The following is a 20006-nucleotide window of genomic DNA, read 5'->3' as shown; positions in this document are numbered from 1 at the left end:
ACTTTCCTCTAAAGATCACACTACATCCACAGGGATAGTTGTAACACTTAGAGAACCCTGTCTGTGGCTTGCTTTCATATACTTTATGACTTTCTGACCTTTTGTCTTACATGTGTGTGCAATTAAGCCTTGAAATCTTTTTTTTCCTTTTTTCCCCCTTGTTGCTTCTATGCTTAGAAAATACTCACCCCGGCCCCCAACTTCTCTCAAAGAGTAACTCCCCCCACCCCATGCTATAAATATAAAGCACATTTTCTCTTCGGCTAACTGAAGTGTGTGGCCGGGGACAAGTGGCCTGACCCGGCTTCCCCCCAAGTCAGCTGGCAGTGGCCCCGCCCCACCCCGTCCCCACCCCACCCAGCACAGCCCCCCACCAGAGGTCTCACCTGTCTGGTGTCAGCGCCTCCACGCTGTCCTGGCGCTTCACGCGGGGGGGTGCTGGCCTCGCACTCCCAGGCCGAGGTATCCTTCTAAACCCAAACACGGGAAAACCAGAGAGGGGACATGACACACTTGGACATTTCAAAGTGGACGACAAGAAACAAAGATCAACAATGCCACTAATTTCCTGCCATCAACATGCTCATCGGGACACAGTCTGCAGAATGTTAAGAACATCCCACTAATCTGACAGGTTTAAAAGTGTCAGCCTCTTAATCTTATGTTTTCATTAATTTTAAGGCTCAAAAGGAATCATGTAACTCTCAGTAATCAAAACATAATTTACCATAATTATGAATTTCCCTAAATCTTTATAATGTCCTATGTGTAGTAACTTCTTTCCAATACAAGAAAATTAAATTAAATGGTTTCTGCTTTCTTTGCACAAGTATTTCCTCATAACTGAGCTCAAGCACTAAACGAACTGTGGGAGGTGCAGAAAGATGCAGGCAGCAGCGGCCTGGGCATTGGACAGGGCCTCGCAGACCTGAGGTTGGCTGGAAGCTCGCCCGGCAGCTCAGAGCTCTCAGACACCTCAGGCTTCTCTGGGCCGGAAGGTCCAACTTCTCCTTCTGAAGCGTGACAATCCAGTGAGCAGTTCACAAAGGAAGAAACACAAACAGGTAATCAATACTTGAAAAGACAGCAATCCAATAATCGCAAATATACATGAGATTTATTCATCTCTTTTTCATCAAGATAAAACAGACAATTCATGTCTAGATTCGGTGAAGATCTGGGGAGACGGGAGCACTCAAACCTGGAAATACAAACTGGTTCAATTTTTTAAGAAACGGAATTCAAAAGGTAGGTGCATCCAGTCAAGCAATTTAACACAAAGGAAATACAACCTGAGAGGGATGGACGTGTGCGATCTGTGTGTCCAGATGTTCCCCACCCACCACCTGTGTTAGTGTCAACAATGGGGCACGTCAGCAGACCCTCGGCATAGAACAGTGTCACCGTCCTAACACGTAACTGAGGACAGTAACATATTTAATCACACACACACACACACACACACAAAAAGGGGTTCTAGATGGACATTCATTTAGATTGGAAACAGTGTTTTTCGCTTCCTTCTTGATATTTTTCTGCATTTAAAAAACTCTACTTTGGGTATGTGCCAAATGGTTTTTATAATCTGAGTAAAGCTTTCTTCATTTTAATAAAAAGATCAAATCAGTAAGTAACAACCCCTACCTACTATGGCACTTAAATTTACTCCTGCATTTTAAGTAAAAGGGCTTTGTATTTTAGAAAATAGGATAAATCAGACTTTGAATTTAGAAACACACGTTTTATTCTGGGAAGAATAGTGAAATAAATTCTTCCAGAACATAAGATACATAAATTAAATCTTCAAGTAATATAGTTATGTTTCCTTACTTTCACTAACTCAATGTGTAAAACAAATCTGAGAGTACATGTTAGTATCTACACACACACACACACACACACACACACACGCAAAATCTATATCAAATACACCCAGTTCAGGCTGTTCCTCACCTGCATCACTAGGAGAGTCACCTGCAAAAAAAAAAATAATAATAATAAGGTACATCAGAAAAACAACTTCCGTGTTAGTAAAGCTCAGTGCATTAAATAGCAGGACTACGGAAAAACACTAACCAAGTAACAGTGGACACCTGTCAGGGAACATAGAGCCATTCCTATTGTCTCAATGCCATGACTTTATTTTCAAAAATCGAAAGACAGAGAACAAAGCAAACTATGAATTCTAAAATTCATAGAGAGGCAACAGGAGTATGAAGAGAGCAGGTCACAGACACAAATGAGAGAGATTTGAGATGAGACAACAGCTGGTAAGCCAGAGTGTGTGAGGGACGAGAAGGTGTGACGCCCCTTCCATGACGGGGTGACAGCGAGCAGGGCCTCCCTCCCAAACTCATCAGCAAGGGTTCTTCCATCAGCTCCTGAACGAGGACATTTCTCCAGCTCCCCATGGCCTGATTCCTTCTTCAAGTGCTGTGTTTTGGGAACAAATGGGACCTACGTGGCCACAAGGACATGGGCGGGAGCACTGTGGGGGGGGGTGGACTTAAAGTCCCAAGAGGATACTCTCTGCATGACACACTTGAGACGCAGGACCATACCCTCAGACGCACCAGGACGGCACAGGTCCAAGTCGGAGCCAAGGACCCCGGGGAGCTGCCAGGCATTCCCCACTAACTACAAGCCCACCTCCACACAGGGACCTATCCCAGACACGAGGACCAGGTCCAGGGCTCCCGAGGGCACACAGCCCTCCTCAGACACCACAGTCTGTCTGCTGAGCAAACTTCAGATCTCTGTTTACTAGTCCAAGACTGACACAAATGGTGCCCTAAAGAAGGTGACTCTGGGCAGAAGAGCCAGGCCTACGGGGCAAGGGGAAGTGGGAGGCCCTGCAGGACCTCTGGGTATGGGACACAGGAACCTCCCAGAAGGCACACTGCACAGAGCAGAGGATCCCCCAGCACCCACAGAGCCTCTTAAACTGTGGGTTAGGAGGGGCCTGGAAATACGTCTCCAGACAGCACCACTAGAAGGATGGGATGACAGCAATGCGGCACTGGAGCTCCACCCAGGGACAGCATTGCCCCAGGGCCAGAGCAGCTAGCGGCAGAGTCTCTCCTCGACGCCACGCCATCTGGAGTGTGCTTGACAGAGCCCAGCGTGTGGCGGCCAATGTGCGGCATGGGGCCCTGGATTCCAGACCCCGGGGCTCTCTTCCAAGCTCCCACCATCAGTGGGACAGACTGCAAGTTCTCGCGCAACTGCTGGATCTCAGGGCCGACACCCAAAGGGACAGTGTGCACAGCGGACCCCCCTGTCACAGATGGGGTCTCCCACCCTTTGGCAAGGGCTCCTGCCCCCCAGACGCTCGGGTCTTCTCTGGACCCTTCACCAGCGCAGCCTCTTTCCAGCAAGGCATGCAGGTCCTTTTTCCCTCGCCCTGGAAACCACACCCCGGGCCACTCACAGGCCATCTCTGGCACAGCCCTTGCCCGAAGTACCCCAGAACCTGCCTGTCCCTCAATCCCCCATTCCAGCCCAGGCCGCTAAGGCTCCTAAACATGACGTATACGGGACAGGGCCTCCTGCAGGGGCTTTCCCTGCCCCCATGTTGGGGCGACATCCCTTGAGCCCTGGGCATCCTCCAGGCCGCTCTGCCCACCGAGGCAAACACACCGACAGGCGCCGGCCCTGTGTGTACCACATGCTGGGCCACCAGGTGCCAGCACCCCACCATGCCTGCCAGGAGCTCCGGGGCCCAAATGTGTCCTTCCCCACAGTGTAAGTGCTGGGAACGACGGTGCCAAAAGCAGAATGTCACCTAGGCACAAGTGAAGAAACCCAGACAACGTTACAGAGAGAAACACTGGGTCAGGACGGTGTTTCCGGCTGCTTCAGAGTCCTCTCTGAATAAAAAATGTGGGGGTGCATGGCTCGGCCCGTGGGCCTCCCCGGCACAGACCCCGAAGCTTGTGTCTGGGGCCTCTCGCCACTGCCGGGCTTCACACGCGACCTCCACAAGAGCACCGGGGACCCAGGAGGGGCCGGGGCCACCACAGCAGGACCACATGCCCTACCCTGGCTGATGTAAGACGGCAAAGGGGGTCATTTGCCACATCTGGTCCTGCTGGTGTGAAAAACCAGGGCCTGGACCCCATGCGGGTCAGAGAGCTGCGGGGACCCCATGGCAGAGAGGTGCCCCCAGCATGCAAGTGCAGTGGCTCAGTCTCCCTCCCCGGAAAAGGGGCAAAGACAGGGCGTCCTTCTTACCTTTCTGCTTCACTGTTGGCTCAGGCTCAACATTCTCCCGCCACATACTCGCTGAGTTATCATCTGAAACACTAGCTGAGTTAGTATTAGCTTCTTTTGTTCCTGACAGAGAACAGTGTAAAACGAATCAGGACAATGTCCACAGCAGGCTGGTCCTCTAGGCTTCGACAGCAGAGAGCAGGCCTACTTGTCCACGCCTTCCCGCACTGCGAGCTTACACACACCTGACCAAAGAATGTTCCTCCCAGCTGCGGCTGTGGGATCAGGAGAAGAAAGGGGTGCCCGGAACAGGAGAAGACCCCGGGCCCACTCAGCCCAGGAGGAGGTTGGGATCCCCAAAGCCAAAGCGAACTGGTCCCCTGACCCCCATTTCCAGAAACTTCCTGACGCTACCTGTCTCCATCCACCACCTCCTCACCGCAGCCAGGCCCAGATGAGAAGCTGCAGATAGGTGATAACTGTAGCAAAGCAGGAGGGAAAGAAAGATTCCTGTGCCACAGTCCACAGTCCTAGACACACTGAAAGCTCCCAAGTAATGTATCAATGTCTATAAAAATCGGAAAAATATCAAATAACCAAGAAATAATACTTTTTTTATATTAAAAATAAAGGAGGGGGCAGGGAGGTGCTGGAGGAAAAGATTTTTAATGTGGTGGGACTCAGAGTAGAAAACTACTCCACCACCAAAGGACCCCCACTCTAAAATTAAACCAGGAGAAGACAAAAATAAAATTCAAAAATGTTCCCTTTCCTAAAATACAATCTTATAATTTCTTAAAAGTATTCAAATAGTTTATATCAGAATCAACCTATCATTAACAAAGAACTGAATTTCTGTAATAGAACTTCACACAGTAGATGACATAATTTTCTAAGGAAATTTTTTTCAGTCTATAAAAACAATCATTTGAACAGTGATTCAAGTAATTATTTATGAAATCTAAGGTAGCCAAAGAATCAATATGAAATACTAAACTCTAAAACAAATGTAAAAATAAATATAAGCTTGGCAACTGTATTTTAAAAGAAAACATGCAAGAATTTTAGATCGTTACATTTTATTTGAAAGTGTCAAAAATTTCCTACACTGTTCAAAACCTACCAGCACAATAACTAACTTCCAAATGCAATATCTTCTGTCCAAAGCCCGAGGGGACCGGTGACACTCTGCACCATTCCTCTCTTCAAAGGTCTAGTGGCATTTTTTTTTTTGAGAGGCCTATGATGGTCTTTTTAACATCTTTCCTAATATTCTTAAGTAAGCTTTACTAAAACTCCAATACACACAGAGAAACACTATACGTTCTGATAATACCACAATCAATTCCTAATCAGAGGACAGATTAACCAGTCTGCAAAATAACAGCTTTAAAGAAAAGAAATAACACACCCTTAAAAAAATAAAAATTATTATGAACTGGCAAAAAAATCTGTTGTCCGAATCACCGGGAATGAATGAACCCATCCGGGAAGGGTGTGGTCCCGGCGTCCTGATTTCCTAGCTTCAGCGGGCTCCTCGCCTCTTCAGAGCCTCGGTTTCCCCCAGTTTATGGCGCTCCGGTAATGGGAGCATGTGCTTTATAAAGCAGGGAGCACTGTGCCTGGCCAAGCGCCTGCCTGTCAGTCATCATCCCTGAAACTCACCAGGTAGAGCCCACACCGTCGCAAGCCGCTTCCCACTCTGCCTGCGTGCTGTGCAAATGCTCACAGCACAGGGCTGCCGGTGACATCCAAGTATAAATGCAAACGGATACCCGGGCCCTACGAGGGGCTCCACCTGGCCAAGCGACCAGTCTGAGCATCCTGTTACGGGACACGGAGGCACTAGTGTAACTAGACAAAACACAAGATAAAGGCACAGCTGGCCTATGTAGGGTCAGAGTGAAGCCAGATGTTCAACCCAAAGCTAATGAGGCCTTTAGATCAAACAGAAACACGGGGAGAAGCAGGGGAGAGGAATGTCATAAGTGAAGTGACATGATAAGGAAATGGACAAGTGTCCAGAGAGTGGAGCACTCTACAAGGTTGGCCACCTCATCGCTTCCACAGCCAGCGCGCTAGACTAAAAGAGTAAGGCAGGAGCGTACAGGGTCAGGGGACTGTGGAGATTCGAGTCATTTAAAAAGGAAAATAAAAGACATACAGTGTGTTCATCTTAATGGAATCCTGTTTTTTGTTTTTTTGTTTTTAAATAACACTTCAGAAACACGAAGATTTCGACACTACCGGGTAACAGTAACCCTGCTACAGAGAACCATGTTGGGGCGTGTCTCAGCACATCTCTCTTGTTTTCCGAGCTGATGCTGAAGTATTTCAAGTGTCAGGATATTTAACAGACTTTGAAATCATTCATAAAAATATAGCTCTAGACAACGCACGTATGATGAGACAGGAGAACCGCTGAATCTGTGTGAGGGGTCGGAGGGGGTTCAAAGTTCTTCCTACTCCTCTGCATTTTCATAGTAAAAACCTTTACACAACCAGACAAAATGACGTAAGTGACAGAAGCCAAGCAAGGTACACGCGGACGGCACAGCGTTCCAGGAGAACCTGGACCGTCGAACGACTGTAAACAGAATGAGGTTCATCACGCCGCAAGCATTCCGAGATGGAGCAGGGAAGAAGTGGCTCGTGTTTGAGAAAGAAATGGGTAATTTCCTTGTTGAGCTCTTTAGTGTCCCTGAAAGAGGAAGCGCACAGTGCTCCTGTGACAGCCCTGCGGCCATCGTCAGGCCCAAGGACAGCAGGGGCAGAGCGAGGCTGGCACGCACCAGCTCAAGGTGAAGGGCAAGCAGGAGGAAAGGCTCCCAGACCAGGCCCAGCAGCACTGCACCTGCAAATCACACTCAGTGAGAAACTCCGCAGCTGTGACAATTGCCGACAAACCCTGAATCCCAAAGTCAAATGACTGGCAGCACAGGTGACCTCTGTCACTGGCATGACAGTGACTGACAGTGACGACAGGGACCCAGGGCCCAGGCAGTGGCAGGGAGAGGGGAGGAGGCACCAGGGGTCACAGGACCACCAGGACAGGGTGCAGGACTCCACTCTGACCACCAGATGGCACCAGGCTCCATCTGAATCTCCACCCAGAACCATGCTCCCTGAACACTGAGCGGTCAGTAGTGTCTATAATGTGAGGGTACTTTGGTAGTACTGGGTACTATAGTAGTAGTCACTACTACTGTAGTCTGAGTGGCCTCTGCACTTTATTCTGGATCCACATTACCATCTCAGGATGCGATGCCTCACCCTGACATGGGGCTCGCAGTCACTAAACTGGGATCCACGAAGCAGATCTGCCAGGCACACATGCGACACGCCAGCCACTTTGTGGACAGACCTCGCTGAGTCTCACGGCAGGCGTTTAAAGAGCCACTTACCATGAGGTCACTGTGGCTCAGAGGACGTGCCATGAAGCTAGCTCGAGGCCAAGAGGTGGGCAAACGGGAGGCATGGGATCTTCCCAATGGTCTGGGATGTGGGCACATCTGCCCACATGGGCAGCACTACCCAAGCCCCCTCCTGCTGCACAGGGACCACCTGGTGCTTCCCCTGCTCAGACCAGACTGGACCAGCCTGCAGCCCAGACAAGGCCCCCCGAGGACTGCACTGCACTGCACGGTGCAAGCCCGAGGTCAAGTGAGAACTCATCCTCTGCTCCCATTCGGCACCCCCAGTCCCAGTCACCCCACACCGGTCACCACACACCACTGAGGACCTACATACACCATGAAAGGCTGACCTGCTCAGAATAAGATCAGCGGGGACCACCTCTCAAGAGGCCCACCTTTCCCTGCGCCCCTGCTGAGCCCAGGGAACACAGGACAAAGCAGCTGCCTGCCCAAAAACACAGCTGCTCTCAGCGGCCCAACCTCTTAAAGGGAAAGCCTGTGCCCAGAAGATGTGCTTCCCATGATTCTAGCTACAGGCACAGAATTTTTGAAAGTCAAAAAGATACAAGTTCAGCCTAGACAAATTCTTATCTTTTCCTGGAGTCAAGATTTACACTCTATTTTCCCCTATATGTCACTCAAGATTTTTAGTATTTCTTAAAAATTTACTTTGACATCACAGCAAATTCTGTTCTTCATCAAGGATCAGTCCATCTGAAATCCCCAGTTCACACATCTCACTGCTCCAAGGGGGGATGCACGCATAACCCTCGCACCGCCTGCCACGGGGAACAACCTCCCCAACGTGCCCTGGCAAGCACCTTAAAATCCTTATTATGGGGCATTTTCTTAATACAATACAGCAGAGCAGGATCGGAGAGCTGAACGACCATTTCCCTCTCTGACCATCCATATCACCGTGCGGAATCCCAACAGCAAGATAAAGAAAGCATCTTTATCTAGATGTGAAAGTAAGTCACACCTAGAAAGACACGCAAGAGTTAACTAAATCTTTCTCATATAATTTAGGAAATTAAAGCAAGTGGCATATCAAGTCATTTCTGATCTTCACTATCTTGTGGTTAGAAGAATAAAAAAATATTCTTTTTTTTTTATTGGGGCGCCTGGGTGGCTCAGTTGGTTACGCCACTGCTTTCGGCTCAGGTCATGATCCCAGAGTCCCGGGATTGGGTCCTGCATCGGGCTCCCAGCTCCATGGGGAGTCTGCTTCTCCCTCTGACCTTCTCCCCTCTCATGTTCTCTCTCACACTCCCTCTCTCTCTCTCTCTCTCAAGTAAATAAAATCTTAAAATATATATACAACTATGTTGAGAGGTAAATATTTCATATCAAGGTGCCAAGAAATATAAACTAAAGAATATCTTTTTCTTACCAATTTCTGAAGTCGTAGTTTCCTGATCTGCTTCATGATTTAATCCAGACACTACAGGATCTAACATTTTAGCTGAAATATTATCTTCCTTTTTTCCTGATGTAAAATAGTGACAGATTAAAACACTACAGAGGTTTTTGCCTGTGGGAGGCTCTGGTCAGGACAAACAGGGGTTTACACTGGGCTCACACTACCTGGTCCCCTCTGGGGTCCCAGGACACGCCCCTGACCGCTGTTCCTCCCTCCCAGGGCTCTCTGACCAGGACCACATGCTGGACCGCCCCTCGTCGTGGGTCCTGGCCGGCTCTAGGGCTCACTGTCTTGATCTCCACGCTCCCCTACACTAACTTCACATGGATCTTTGTGTGACAGCAGGAAACACCATCATGGGAAAACCCCCCAACTTCCTTGATTTTACCTTCAGTCGCCCCAACTCCCTCCCTGAAGAGCGGGCCTCCAGCTCCACTCTTGTCTGGACACACTGCTGGGCCATGCGGTGGTGGGTGCCTCACACTCCACGTGTGAGAATTCCTGTCACTGCCCCCCAGCCCAGCAACATGCTTCCCCCAAAGCCTTTGCACTCCAACAACAGCACTGCCTGGGTGCCCAGACCCCTCCATGGGTCTTCTCGCTGCACCCTCTCCTCTAATAAGGGCCACCCAGTCACCCAGCGACTCCGTCATCCCTTCCATTGAGCACATCCTCAGCAGTGACGCTCAGGTCCCGGCCGTCAGTCTCCCCGAGACACAAACTGCTGTCCGGCCTCTATGCTTGCCTCTGCACTCTGAAAAGGGGATGCTTCTAACACCTGTCCAGTCACGCCTCAGTCCTGCTTACTGTCCTCCGAGGATGTCTACTCACGCTCACTACAAAACTCTCAGTCTGCATGGCCCAACGCCTCGGGCCTGCCTATTCCTGCAGACCCTATCGCTTTGCCTCCCCACCCAGCCTCACTGCCAGGCCTCCTGCCCTCCAACAGGCAAGACTGTCCCCAGCTCAGGGCCTCTGCCCCGGCCTGGACACGCGCAGGTCCTCCTTCCCCCAGTCAACTCTCTGTCCAGACGTCCCCTCCTCAGAGCCTCTCCGCCTGTGCACCCGGCCCTACATTTGCCATCAGAAGACTCATCGCTAACATGGAAGGGCAAACCCTGTGGTCTCCTGATTATCTGTCCGGTCCCTCCACACTGTGCACTCAAAAGGGCAGGTCCTCCATCAATATCTGCAGAACAAAGAAGGGCAGACCCAAGTGCACAATCCCAGCCCGTGACTGACCCGTGCTAGGCTGGTGGCTGGGGCAACCCCACGACTCGGCGGGCAAGGCTCATGGCCCTTCTGCCTCTGCTCCGGTCTGGGCCCAGGTCCTGCGTCCAGCAAGGCACCCCCCACAGGGCTCCACCTGCTCAGTGGCCAAAGGGAAGCGAGGTGCCGACTCTCCGACAGTCGCAGCCCCCACCGGGGCCTGCGTCGTCTTACCGAGCTGCTTCACGGTGCGCTCCTTCTTAGCTTTGCTGTAGGAAGAGTTATGCTCTTTTTCAGGGGAAAGACTATTTTCACTGGCTCTAGAGCCCCTTCTTCCTGATACGAAATTGCATAACGAAAGTACGTATTAAGCTTAATTCATAATGCTGTACAGTATACTCATTCTTAGTACCTTACTCTGCTATAATTGCTACTTAACAACAAATCAAAAGTATTGTACTTTTGAGAAGAATGTTTTTTGGATTCTATAGAGATCCTAGAATAGCTTTAAGATTCTAAATATGTTTAACAAACAGGATACCACACACTCCAGTAAATGAAAGGCTGATCCCCTTGGGCCACGGGGTGCCTCCCCCTCCTTCCAGATGCTGGACAGTCACCCAAATGCAACCCATTAAAGTCAGGCAGAAGGTCAGGGTGGAGCACGGGCTGTGCTGGGTGCAGCCGCACGGTGAGGTCTGCGACCAGCTCGCCGCCAGGGCGAGCCATCAGCTTGTTGGCTCAGGAAGGCTAGTATCAGGAAGCCTGCAAACCTCGGTGATCATCTCTCTTAGTGGCCACAGAAAAGGAGCCCGTGGGCACAAGCTCGCCAGCAAACTCAGGTACACATGCCAAGATACTAGAAAAGCAGACAATAGCAACTGCCTGCTTACCAAAAAAACACAATTCAACAGAAGAGCTGCAGGCTACGATTGAACATGAGGAAAGGTCTGCAGTGCAGGGACTACAGTCCACGATGCTTCTACACTCCAGCAGTCACCACAGAGAAACGGGCAAGGAGAAGGAGATGCCACTTTGAAACCAACCAAAAACAAACTGTCATGATCCATGACAAACAGACACAGCCCCACACATGCATGGGGAGATGGCCATACTAACTTGGGGTCAGAAACATCCAACCTTCCCCAAATCCAGAAAGCGTAAGTTTAACATGGGTCCAACTCAAACCTGACCAGTTTATTAGTTCTGTTTACGGGAGGGGAGATTCTTTGACTCAATGGTTTTAAAATAATCTAGAAGAATAAGTACATAAAATAGCTTCAAATTAATGATTCTGGAACACCTGGTGAGTTACTCTAAAAAAATAAATAAATGTCACCTTATAAATTAAAATAAGAAATAATTAGGGGCGCCTGGGTGGCTCAGTGGGTTAAAATAAGAAATAACTAAAAAGATTAAATACAAAAATGCATGACAAAACACAAATCTTCATCTCTCGAATCTCTGGATAAACCACCAAAAAAAAGACTGGTCACTTCCAGTGCATAAAAATTAAACACTCAGGGGGCGCCTGGGTGGCTCAGTGGGTTAAAGCCTCTGCCTTTGGCTCAGGTCATGATCCCAGGGTCCTAGGATCGAGCCCCGCATCGGGCTCTCTGTTCTGCGGGGAGCCTGCTTCCTCCTCTCTCTCTCTGCCTGCCTCTCTGCCTATTTATGATCTCTGTCTGTTAAATAAATAAAATCTAAAAAAAAAAAAAAAAAAAATTAAACACTCAGGCAAGTCAGGAACTAACATAATGAGTAGAAATGAACTTGGGGGTGGGGAGAACACTCATGTAAAAACTGGCAGATGTTCTTCACATACAGTGAGCTTATACAAATTAAGAACAACACTGGAACGGCCAGCACAGCAGTGAGGAACCCTGCAAAGGACAAGCCCGAGGAGTCAATAAAAATTACGAACACACATAAAAATGCACAATTTCCCTAGCAATTCAAAAGAGCTAGCACTGCTCATTTTTCACCTCCCAGACTCAGCAAGCCTTGGAAACTGCAGGAAAGGCGTAGGGCAGAGGGCTTGGTCAGCGTACCCCACAGCCGACACGGCCTGCCCTCTGTACCAGGCCTCCCTGGGGAACCTGTCCCTCGAGATGGCCCGCAGAAGGAAAAGCTCATGAAAGCATCACGTACTATTCTGAAGGAGAAATTTCAACCATGGTTCTCCTGCCACGCTGCTCTAACAGTTTAGAAAAACGACCCCATTTCAGATATTACCACTGCTCAGAGTAACCTCATGCTTCACCTGAAAACCTACAACAGCACTGGCCCCCGGCAGCACTTGCCTGCCCTGGACAGACCCTCCTGTCCTGCGTGCTGGCTGGGCTGAACCGGTGGGACCCTCAGGCAAATCCCCGGCCAGGCCTGCTCACTTCAACCTCAGCTCTTAGGAGCACGACTCCCAGGAGATGGGGCCTGCTATTTTGAAATGCAGGAACATCACCTACAAGTGGGATGCCCTTGCTGGCCACTGCGTCAGGATTACACTGAGCCACCACTTCAAAGACACGAGTCAACGAAACAAGGGTAACTGATAGCTATTTCTGGAAAGTTACAGTTCGGTCGCATCTTTTAGATCACGACAGATCTCTAGCAAAGAGGTGGTACTCTGCCGCTGGTGTCATGCGTTCACACACGTACACATGCACGCACGTGTGTGTGTGTGTATGCATGTGAGAGAAAGAGAGACATATCTTCATCCTTTTCACATAGTCTTTGTTCCCCCCAGTGGCAGATCTGCGTTCTGGCCACAGGGTGGTTTTTCTACCAAATACTATGATTAATACCCACATTTTCAGCTCCTTATATGATAAATCCTCAGTACCTTCCACTGCATTTTTGGATCGCCGTTTTGATGCTTTTGTTGCCACTGACCTGGATGCTCTAGTGGAAATCTCAGTCTTAAAGAAAGGAGAACAGACAGCATTAGTTGAGGCACGACACAGCAGTAGGTCGAGCAGATTTACTAGGCAGCTGCTGCTCGAGGAAGAACAAAGAGGCAACGGGAGACATACCACCCACTAACTCAGCACAGCTCAGCAGCCCAGACCTGAGGGTGAACCGAGGACACTCAGGCCTCCCCCATTCTAAATTCAGAAATCCTTCTTTCTGCAAAGCTCTCCAAAGCCCAGCAACCCGCCAACCACACTGAGTATGGTCTTACCGGATATGTTTATGAGGACCCCATCTCCCTTGCTATCTGCTAATTATTCGCATGCATCGTGACAGCTCTGGGTGCAAACACACACGTGTTCAAACCGAGCACACAGCAGCCCTAAGGTTTTGCTCAGCTTGCCATAACACCCTCCTAACCAGCCTCCCAGCCTCTGTGCCACACCCGGTCCACCTTCCCTGCCGCTGCCTGGACACGTCCTCAGAAATGCCAAGTGCTTTAGGGAAGTTGGCCTGAGTCGAACCTCCAGGGCCTGGAGGCAGGGAGACGATCTGCTCCGGCCACAGGACATGCACCACCAAACCTCACACAGGCAAAAATAGAACTCGGAAGGATCCCTCAGGTGGCCCAGCTGTCCCAGCCTGCCTGGAGACTGGATCCTCACCCAGACCCTCTCCCAAATGACTCCCGCATCCCACTGTACCCCACATCATACCCGTCAAATAAGTAACAAGGTAAGCCCAGAGCCCAGCATGGAAATTGGGGCTCATGCACGAGCCTGCACCACATCCCCCCAACCCCAGGGTCCCCACAGACTAGAGGAGACCACAGCATGGTGTCACCATGTCAACACAGCCATGGTTTATGTCTCTGGAAGTTATTCTTCAAAGTTTACCTCTGTTTCAGCTTTGGAGTCTTTCAAAGATCCATCTGGCATCTTCTTGGACACCTCCCCTGAGCTCGAGGACTGTTAAGAAAAAAGTCATCATATTCCTAGAATTACTCAAATCTGTGATACCTAAAACCACATCGAGGTACAAGATGTTTCTTGCTGAGCAGCAGTAAGAGCACCCTTCCCTTACGAGCATCCGTCCCCCTTCAGGCCTGAGCATCCGTGGCTGGTACGCTGCCTGCTTCCGCAAGGGCCGTCCGGATCATTCCCAGTGGGGCAGGCTGGGGTCAAGGGGGTTGGGGCAGCACCTCCCAGGAAACTCTGGGACAGCGGGACACGTGGGATGCCCACCCCAGGCCAAATCTCTTGGACACGCCCCCATAAAATAGGGGGAAATCTGGAAACAGGGGAAGGAGTGAACAAAAGAAACTGCCAGCCACCAGGAAACACAGCCACGGCTCATTATGGGGTGGGGGGGAGGGGGTAACTTTCCAACAGAGGGTTCTGGTCAAGCAAAAGCTTCAGACTCTCCATCAGGAAATATTCCCAAAGGGAAGTACAGGGCACCCGCAAGCCCCAGCTCAGTGCCACAGTCAAGTCTCTGACCAACACGTCCTGACGTAAGGCCTAGAAGAGACCTTCTCTTCTAGGAGAAGAGACCTGTGTCCGGTGAAGACTGAAAAGCAAGGGATGACCGTCAAGCTCAATGATGGTTCTGAAACTTCAGCCTGGAGGCACCAGGCTCTGAGCAGCCCAGCCTGCTGTCTCCTTAGGGTGAGGGGCACCGCACCACCAGCCGGACACCTGGTCCTTCACCGCAGGAGTCAGGAGTGCTGCACAGGCCTCGCCCCCTCCCCATGCTGCTGACCTTGAATCTGTCCAGACCTCCAAGTCTGGCAGCTGGAGACCAAGAGACTTTCACAACCCTCCAGAGACACTCTGTAACACACGGTCTCCATGAGAACAGTCATGTGCAGGGCCAGCCCCTAACGGAGACCTGAACCACCTATAGTGAACCCAAAAGTAACTTGCACATTTAGAAAACACGGCAACCGAGCAAAATTTCTGGCCAACCACAAATTTACCTGAAAATTTAATTAAGCAAAAATTACAGTAATCGGAGGTCTTGTATGTACCTCCTGACACCCACAAGACCGAGAGAGGAGCCCTGAGGCTCCATATATTCAGCCACGCCCAGGAGCACATACACAACGGAGGCAGGAAGGACCGCTCCTGTAGCTACAGGGTGGGCCCCCCATCTTCAAAAAACACCCAGATGCACACATGCAGCCAGAGGCTCAGAACCCCTGCAAAACTAGTGTCAGTTTGGGTTTCTACTGGGAATGCCCGAGTGGCATCACTTTACTGCAGTGCTGGAGAGAAGCAGTCCCCATCACGCTGCGACAAAGATAGGAAACACCTTTGAGAATAACACAAACTCTTCTTAAAGACAGAGGTTTTCAAGCAGGACTTTACCTTTTTCTCAGGTTTGTCATGCTCTCTACTCTTCTCCCTGTCAGGGTCCCTGGAGTTCTCCCCATCCTTCAGCTTCCGCCTGTCCCTGTCCCTGTCCCGGGCCTTGTCTCGCTCACGCTCTCTCTCCCGGTCTTTCCACCTCTCTTTCTCCTTTCCTCCCTCGTTCCTTCTCTCTCTCTCATGGTCCAGGTCTTTGTCACGGTCTCTGTTGCCTCGGTCTCTGTCCTGCTTGGCCCGGTTTTTGGCTCGTTCTTTCTCCCCATCTCGGTGCTTGTCTCGCTCAAGATCTTTATGTCTCTCACGGTCGTTCTCCTTCATCTTCTCCTTCTCTTTGTCCTTCTCTCTTGCTTTGCTTTCTTCCTTCACTTCTTCTTTCTGTTTCCGATCTCTGCTTGTACTCCTCTCATTTATTTCAGAGTTCCTTTTATCCTGAAAAGAAGGTCAAACAACAATATCACTTATAAATGTCTTTACCTGAACTATAAAAAGACTCATTGTTTTCAAATATGTGCAACTTGCAACTCACCTCTTTATCTTTATGAACTCTGGGCTCTTCTTCTTGTGCATTCTTATTGTCCAATTCCTGAGATTTTGACGTCAGTGAGGACCTTCCCTTCAGATCCCCTTTCTCTCCAGCTAACACTCTCTTCACCGCCTCATCGCTGGAGAGCTTGTGGTCCGAATGGGAGGAAATGGAACACAAGGTGAAAATGAGATCAGCACAAGAAACCAATGCAAGTGTCCACATTTGTGGACAGTTCACTAAACACATTAAACGCGGACGTGGAAGTCAAAGGATAAGCTACTAGAAGGAAATGCTGTTATCAGTCACCAAGTATACCACTTCGGACATGACCGGTAGAGTTGACCCAAGCTAAGCGAATCCCACTTCAATCCCCCCGAACTGGCTCAAGTGTAGACGTGCGTGTCATTGGAGGACAACACGGCTGCCGCGCGTGACTCCACAGATGCCACATGGCTCCCGCAGGATCGCAAAGGCCCAGCACTGAAAGGGTTTCCTGGAATGATCTGACTCAAGCTCAACTGAATCCCAAAACCGTCCCACGGCCTCTCTGACTCCACGCAGAAGCTTCCAACACCTCCGGGCAGGCATCCCACTCACTGAAATGCTCACTCTCTCCCCAAGGATACACGGAGCGATCATCACACTGGGCACCAGACGCCATGCTGAGGACACACTGGGTTTCGGAGGAGAGGACAGATGCAGCCGCTAAACACCAGCGCACCTACCCAGCCTGGGAGAGAGGAAAGGCCAGGGCTCTAGGAAACAACCCATCCACCACCACAGCCAGACAAAGAAACAAAGGGCCTAATCAAGGCCAGGGACCTCAGCGTCCAGGCGCGGGTGTGGGAGCTGAAAGAGAATGGGAGGGGAGGGGGTAGCAGCAGCTCAAGGACTCTTGTGAGCCAGGCCACAGAGCTGGCTCTGCCCACAGGCAACAGGAAGCTGGCAAAGGATTAAGCAGGGAATACGGGAGTCAAAAGTGTTTTTGAAAAAGAAGTAACGGGAAGGACATAGGGATGGGGACTGGGGACAAAGCCAGGGCACGGGTGAAATCAGCTGTGTGCCTCCAAACCTGAGATCTGGATGCAGATCAGGGCGAGACACACTGGAGGCCTCCTTGATGCCACCAGCTCCCATCCCCATCCCCACCCCCACCCCTGCCATGTGGGCTGAAACCCACCTCTTGCCTATTTTGGAAACGTGGAAGGTTAGCCCCAGCCCACAACCCATCAGGTACATGAAGGGCTGGATTAGCTCTGTCCTCTGACTTAGATCCCACAAAGAAGAAAGGCCCTCAAGACACCTGGCTGGCATCGCCAAGCGGAGATGCCCTCTGGCGTCCCTAGTAAGCACGGCCTGGGCTGGATCTAAGCAGAGAGGCCAAGTCTCCAACCCACACTGAGGATCTCAGGAAGTAGCGAATCAGTCCCTATGGAGTGACACCGGCTTTCTCTGAAGGCAGCACAGCTCCGCTGTTAGTAGTCAGAAGGGAGAGGATCAGAAAAACAGAGGGCAGAGGGGAGAGAGAAGAGAGGGAGGAAGGAATGGAAGGAGAGAAGCAGACACCAGAGGCTGCAAAGGCAGACAGAGTACAAGGCCATGTCATGAGCCCCGAGGAAGCAGCCCAGCAAGTCATCCAGCCCCCAGCCCCTGCCCTGGAAGGAGGCTCTAAAGGAGAAAGCTGGCAGGGCTTGGCCACTGGGCACGCCGCCCCCACCCCAAGAGCCTGTATCCATGAAGTTCCCTCATTCATACTCAGCACCTGAAGAACCTGGTATGGGCAGACCTCTGTTTCACTGTATAGTTTTGACTCAGTCCTCCCGGAACTCTGAGGCTCCAAAGCACTGCGCTTAGCAGACACCACCCAGGGCTCTCTCCTGAGACACTGCCCCCCACCTTGCAGGCGCCTGTCACCCCACCTTGTCTCTCAGGACTGCTGCATCTGCGTTCCGGCCCCTCCGCGTTACCTTGCTGAGACAGCATCTGCCGATTCTCTGCAGCAGCTCGTTTGTTCTTTCAGGCTCATGCCCCGCCACGATCCGCGCTGGTTTTGCTGACAGTGGCTCTCCCGAAACCATCACCACCACGTCTATGGCCTTCTGAAGGAAGCTAATTTTTGCATCTTTATCCTGAAAGATTTCCATTTAAAATACAAAATGAAAAGCTCATCCAAGAAAGTCTCCATCATCTTCAGTTTGCTTAACAGGCACACTTACTATTTAAAGCAGGTCAGATGTTGAAATATTCACTTTTTGTAACAACAAAAAAAAAACAAATATGGCATTTAGTTTGAGGTGGGAGGCTAGCAGGGACCTTTAAAACACTAGTTCCCTTTCTCAATGGATAAAATTAGCAGGATATGCAGCTGGCAAGAATAAGAAAATGAAATGAGAAAGAGTACAGCACAATTCACGAATTAATCGACCTTGTATTTCAACACCCATCAGCATATATACGATACACATCCACTGTTAGGGCGAGGGGTGCCCCCCGCCCCCGGCCTACCTTAACGTTATCGGACTTCATCTCAGCATCTGTGTAGAGGCCCTTCATGAAACCGGTCATCCTAATCACCTTCAAAAGATCAAGGCCGTGGTCAGCACCTATCACGGCAGCCTCTGCGTCAGCCTCAGCCCCGGAACCCCACACCGTCAGAGCTGCTGGAGTCTGTCCATATCCAGGATTTAACTCCCCCACATAACTCAGCCAGCTTTTGAGTGTCTACTGTCCGGGAGACCTTACATGGGTGGAACCCAGCCCGGAAGTGTGGACGGATAAACACTGCTACAGACCTGCAGAGTGCTGAGGGAGCACAGGATCAGTCCCTGTTCCGAACACAGGAGGGGCCAGGGTGTCAGGGGAAGTTTCCCAGAAGACACTGGATCTACACTGGGCCCACAGGCTGAGTGGCGGGCGGGGGTGTTTAGGACCCATGTGCCAGGCTAAACAATCCCTACAAAAGGTCCTGGACACAGAAGGTCCTGTTCAAGAGAGCAGAACAAGTTCAGGGCACGAGGAGCCTGAGGCCAGAGTCTGGCAGGGCCAGTGTCAGGCAGGGCCTGATCCAGATGGCTGTCAAAGCCACCAAGAATACAGACTTTCACCTAGGACCCTGAGGAGGCCCTGAAAGATTCAGAGGCAGGGGGACAGCATCTTATGAGGGTCACTCAGGCCCAAGGGTGAGAATGGACTCTGGAAAGAACAGGTATCTCTCAGCCTGGGTTTTGAGCCTGGACAGAAAGGTCTTTCTTCTCACTCACTTTACTGCAACAGGGGGATGCTCTGTGCAATTGTCACTTTTGTCTTCTCCCTTCCTGTCCCTCCCCTCGGTCAACCTGTAGCTCCCCATTACCCTGAACCAGCTTTAGGGGTGGTGATTTTCCCTGTTCCTCCCCATGCCCACAGATAGCCAGGCTCCTCGTTCTCTTGGACCAGGGCTTTTCAAAATGCAAGCAGTCCCTGTAACGTCAACAAAATGAGTAGCAACAAGCTTTTTTTTTTTCTTTTCTTTTTTTTTTTTTTCCGGAAAATATCAGCTGCCCTGTACACAGGAAGCATGAATATACCTACATGTGTATGTTGTGGGTGGATATAAAGCACAAGTATTCATGCAAGTCATGTTCGTTGGAAAACGGACAGTCCCATGCTAACATGAGGAAATTTCTCCGAGACCAAGCACACCTCACTAGTAAGCTGGCTCTCACTCTCATCAACTCCCTAAGAGCCGTGCTATCATTTCTCCTGAGAAGACAGATGGAATATTAAGAGTATACTACACTTAATACTCCAAGAGCATTTTCATTTTGTCTCTTCTGAGGTTTTCCTACATTGCCGGCAAGCAAAGGGACCAGAAACATTAATCTTACAAGATCAATGCTTTGATTTATGAAAGAAACAGTTTAGCTGTGGCTAAATTACTAATGTGGTGACTTGTGAAAACA

At 50.3% G+C, this 20006-nt stretch overlaps 1 protein-coding gene across 3 annotated transcripts in view; it reads right to left on the bottom strand.

Moving 5' to 3' along the window:
* TRAF3IP1 (TRAF3 interacting protein 1) overlaps positions 1–20006 on the bottom strand; it is a 60258-nt gene that overhangs the window by 38272 nt on the left and 1980 nt on the right. The window contains exons 2-13 of one of the 3 annotated variants that reach the window (XM_046018918.1): positions 18571–18639; positions 18033–18194; positions 16066–16209; positions 15540–15968; positions 14067–14138; positions 13103–13178; positions 10495–10596; positions 9022–9117; positions 4234–4335; positions 1954–1974; positions 929–1013; positions 387–470 (exon numbers count right to left, since the gene is read on the bottom strand). In XM_046018918.1, the coding sequence (XP_045874874.1) occupies positions 387–470; positions 929–1013; positions 1954–1974; positions 4234–4335; positions 9022–9117; positions 10495–10596; positions 13103–13178; positions 14067–14138; positions 15540–15968; positions 16066–16209; positions 18033–18194; positions 18571–18639 (1442 nt within the window). The remainder of the gene's footprint in view (positions 1–386; positions 471–928; positions 1014–1953; positions 1975–4233; positions 4336–9021; positions 9118–10494; positions 10597–13102; positions 13179–14066; positions 14139–15539; positions 15969–16065; positions 16210–18032; positions 18195–18570; positions 18640–20006) is intronic. The other 2 variants (XM_046018915.1, XM_046018917.1) reach the window with 2 other exon arrangements.

Source organism: Meles meles, chromosome 9 (assembly GCF_922984935.1).
Source record: "Meles meles chromosome 9, mMelMel3.1 paternal haplotype, whole genome shotgun sequence".
NCBI lineage: Eukaryota > Metazoa > Chordata > Mammalia > Carnivora > Mustelidae > Meles > Meles meles.
The sequence above is the reverse complement of the archived record's forward strand: the minus strand, read 5'-3'. Positions and strand labels throughout refer to the sequence as shown.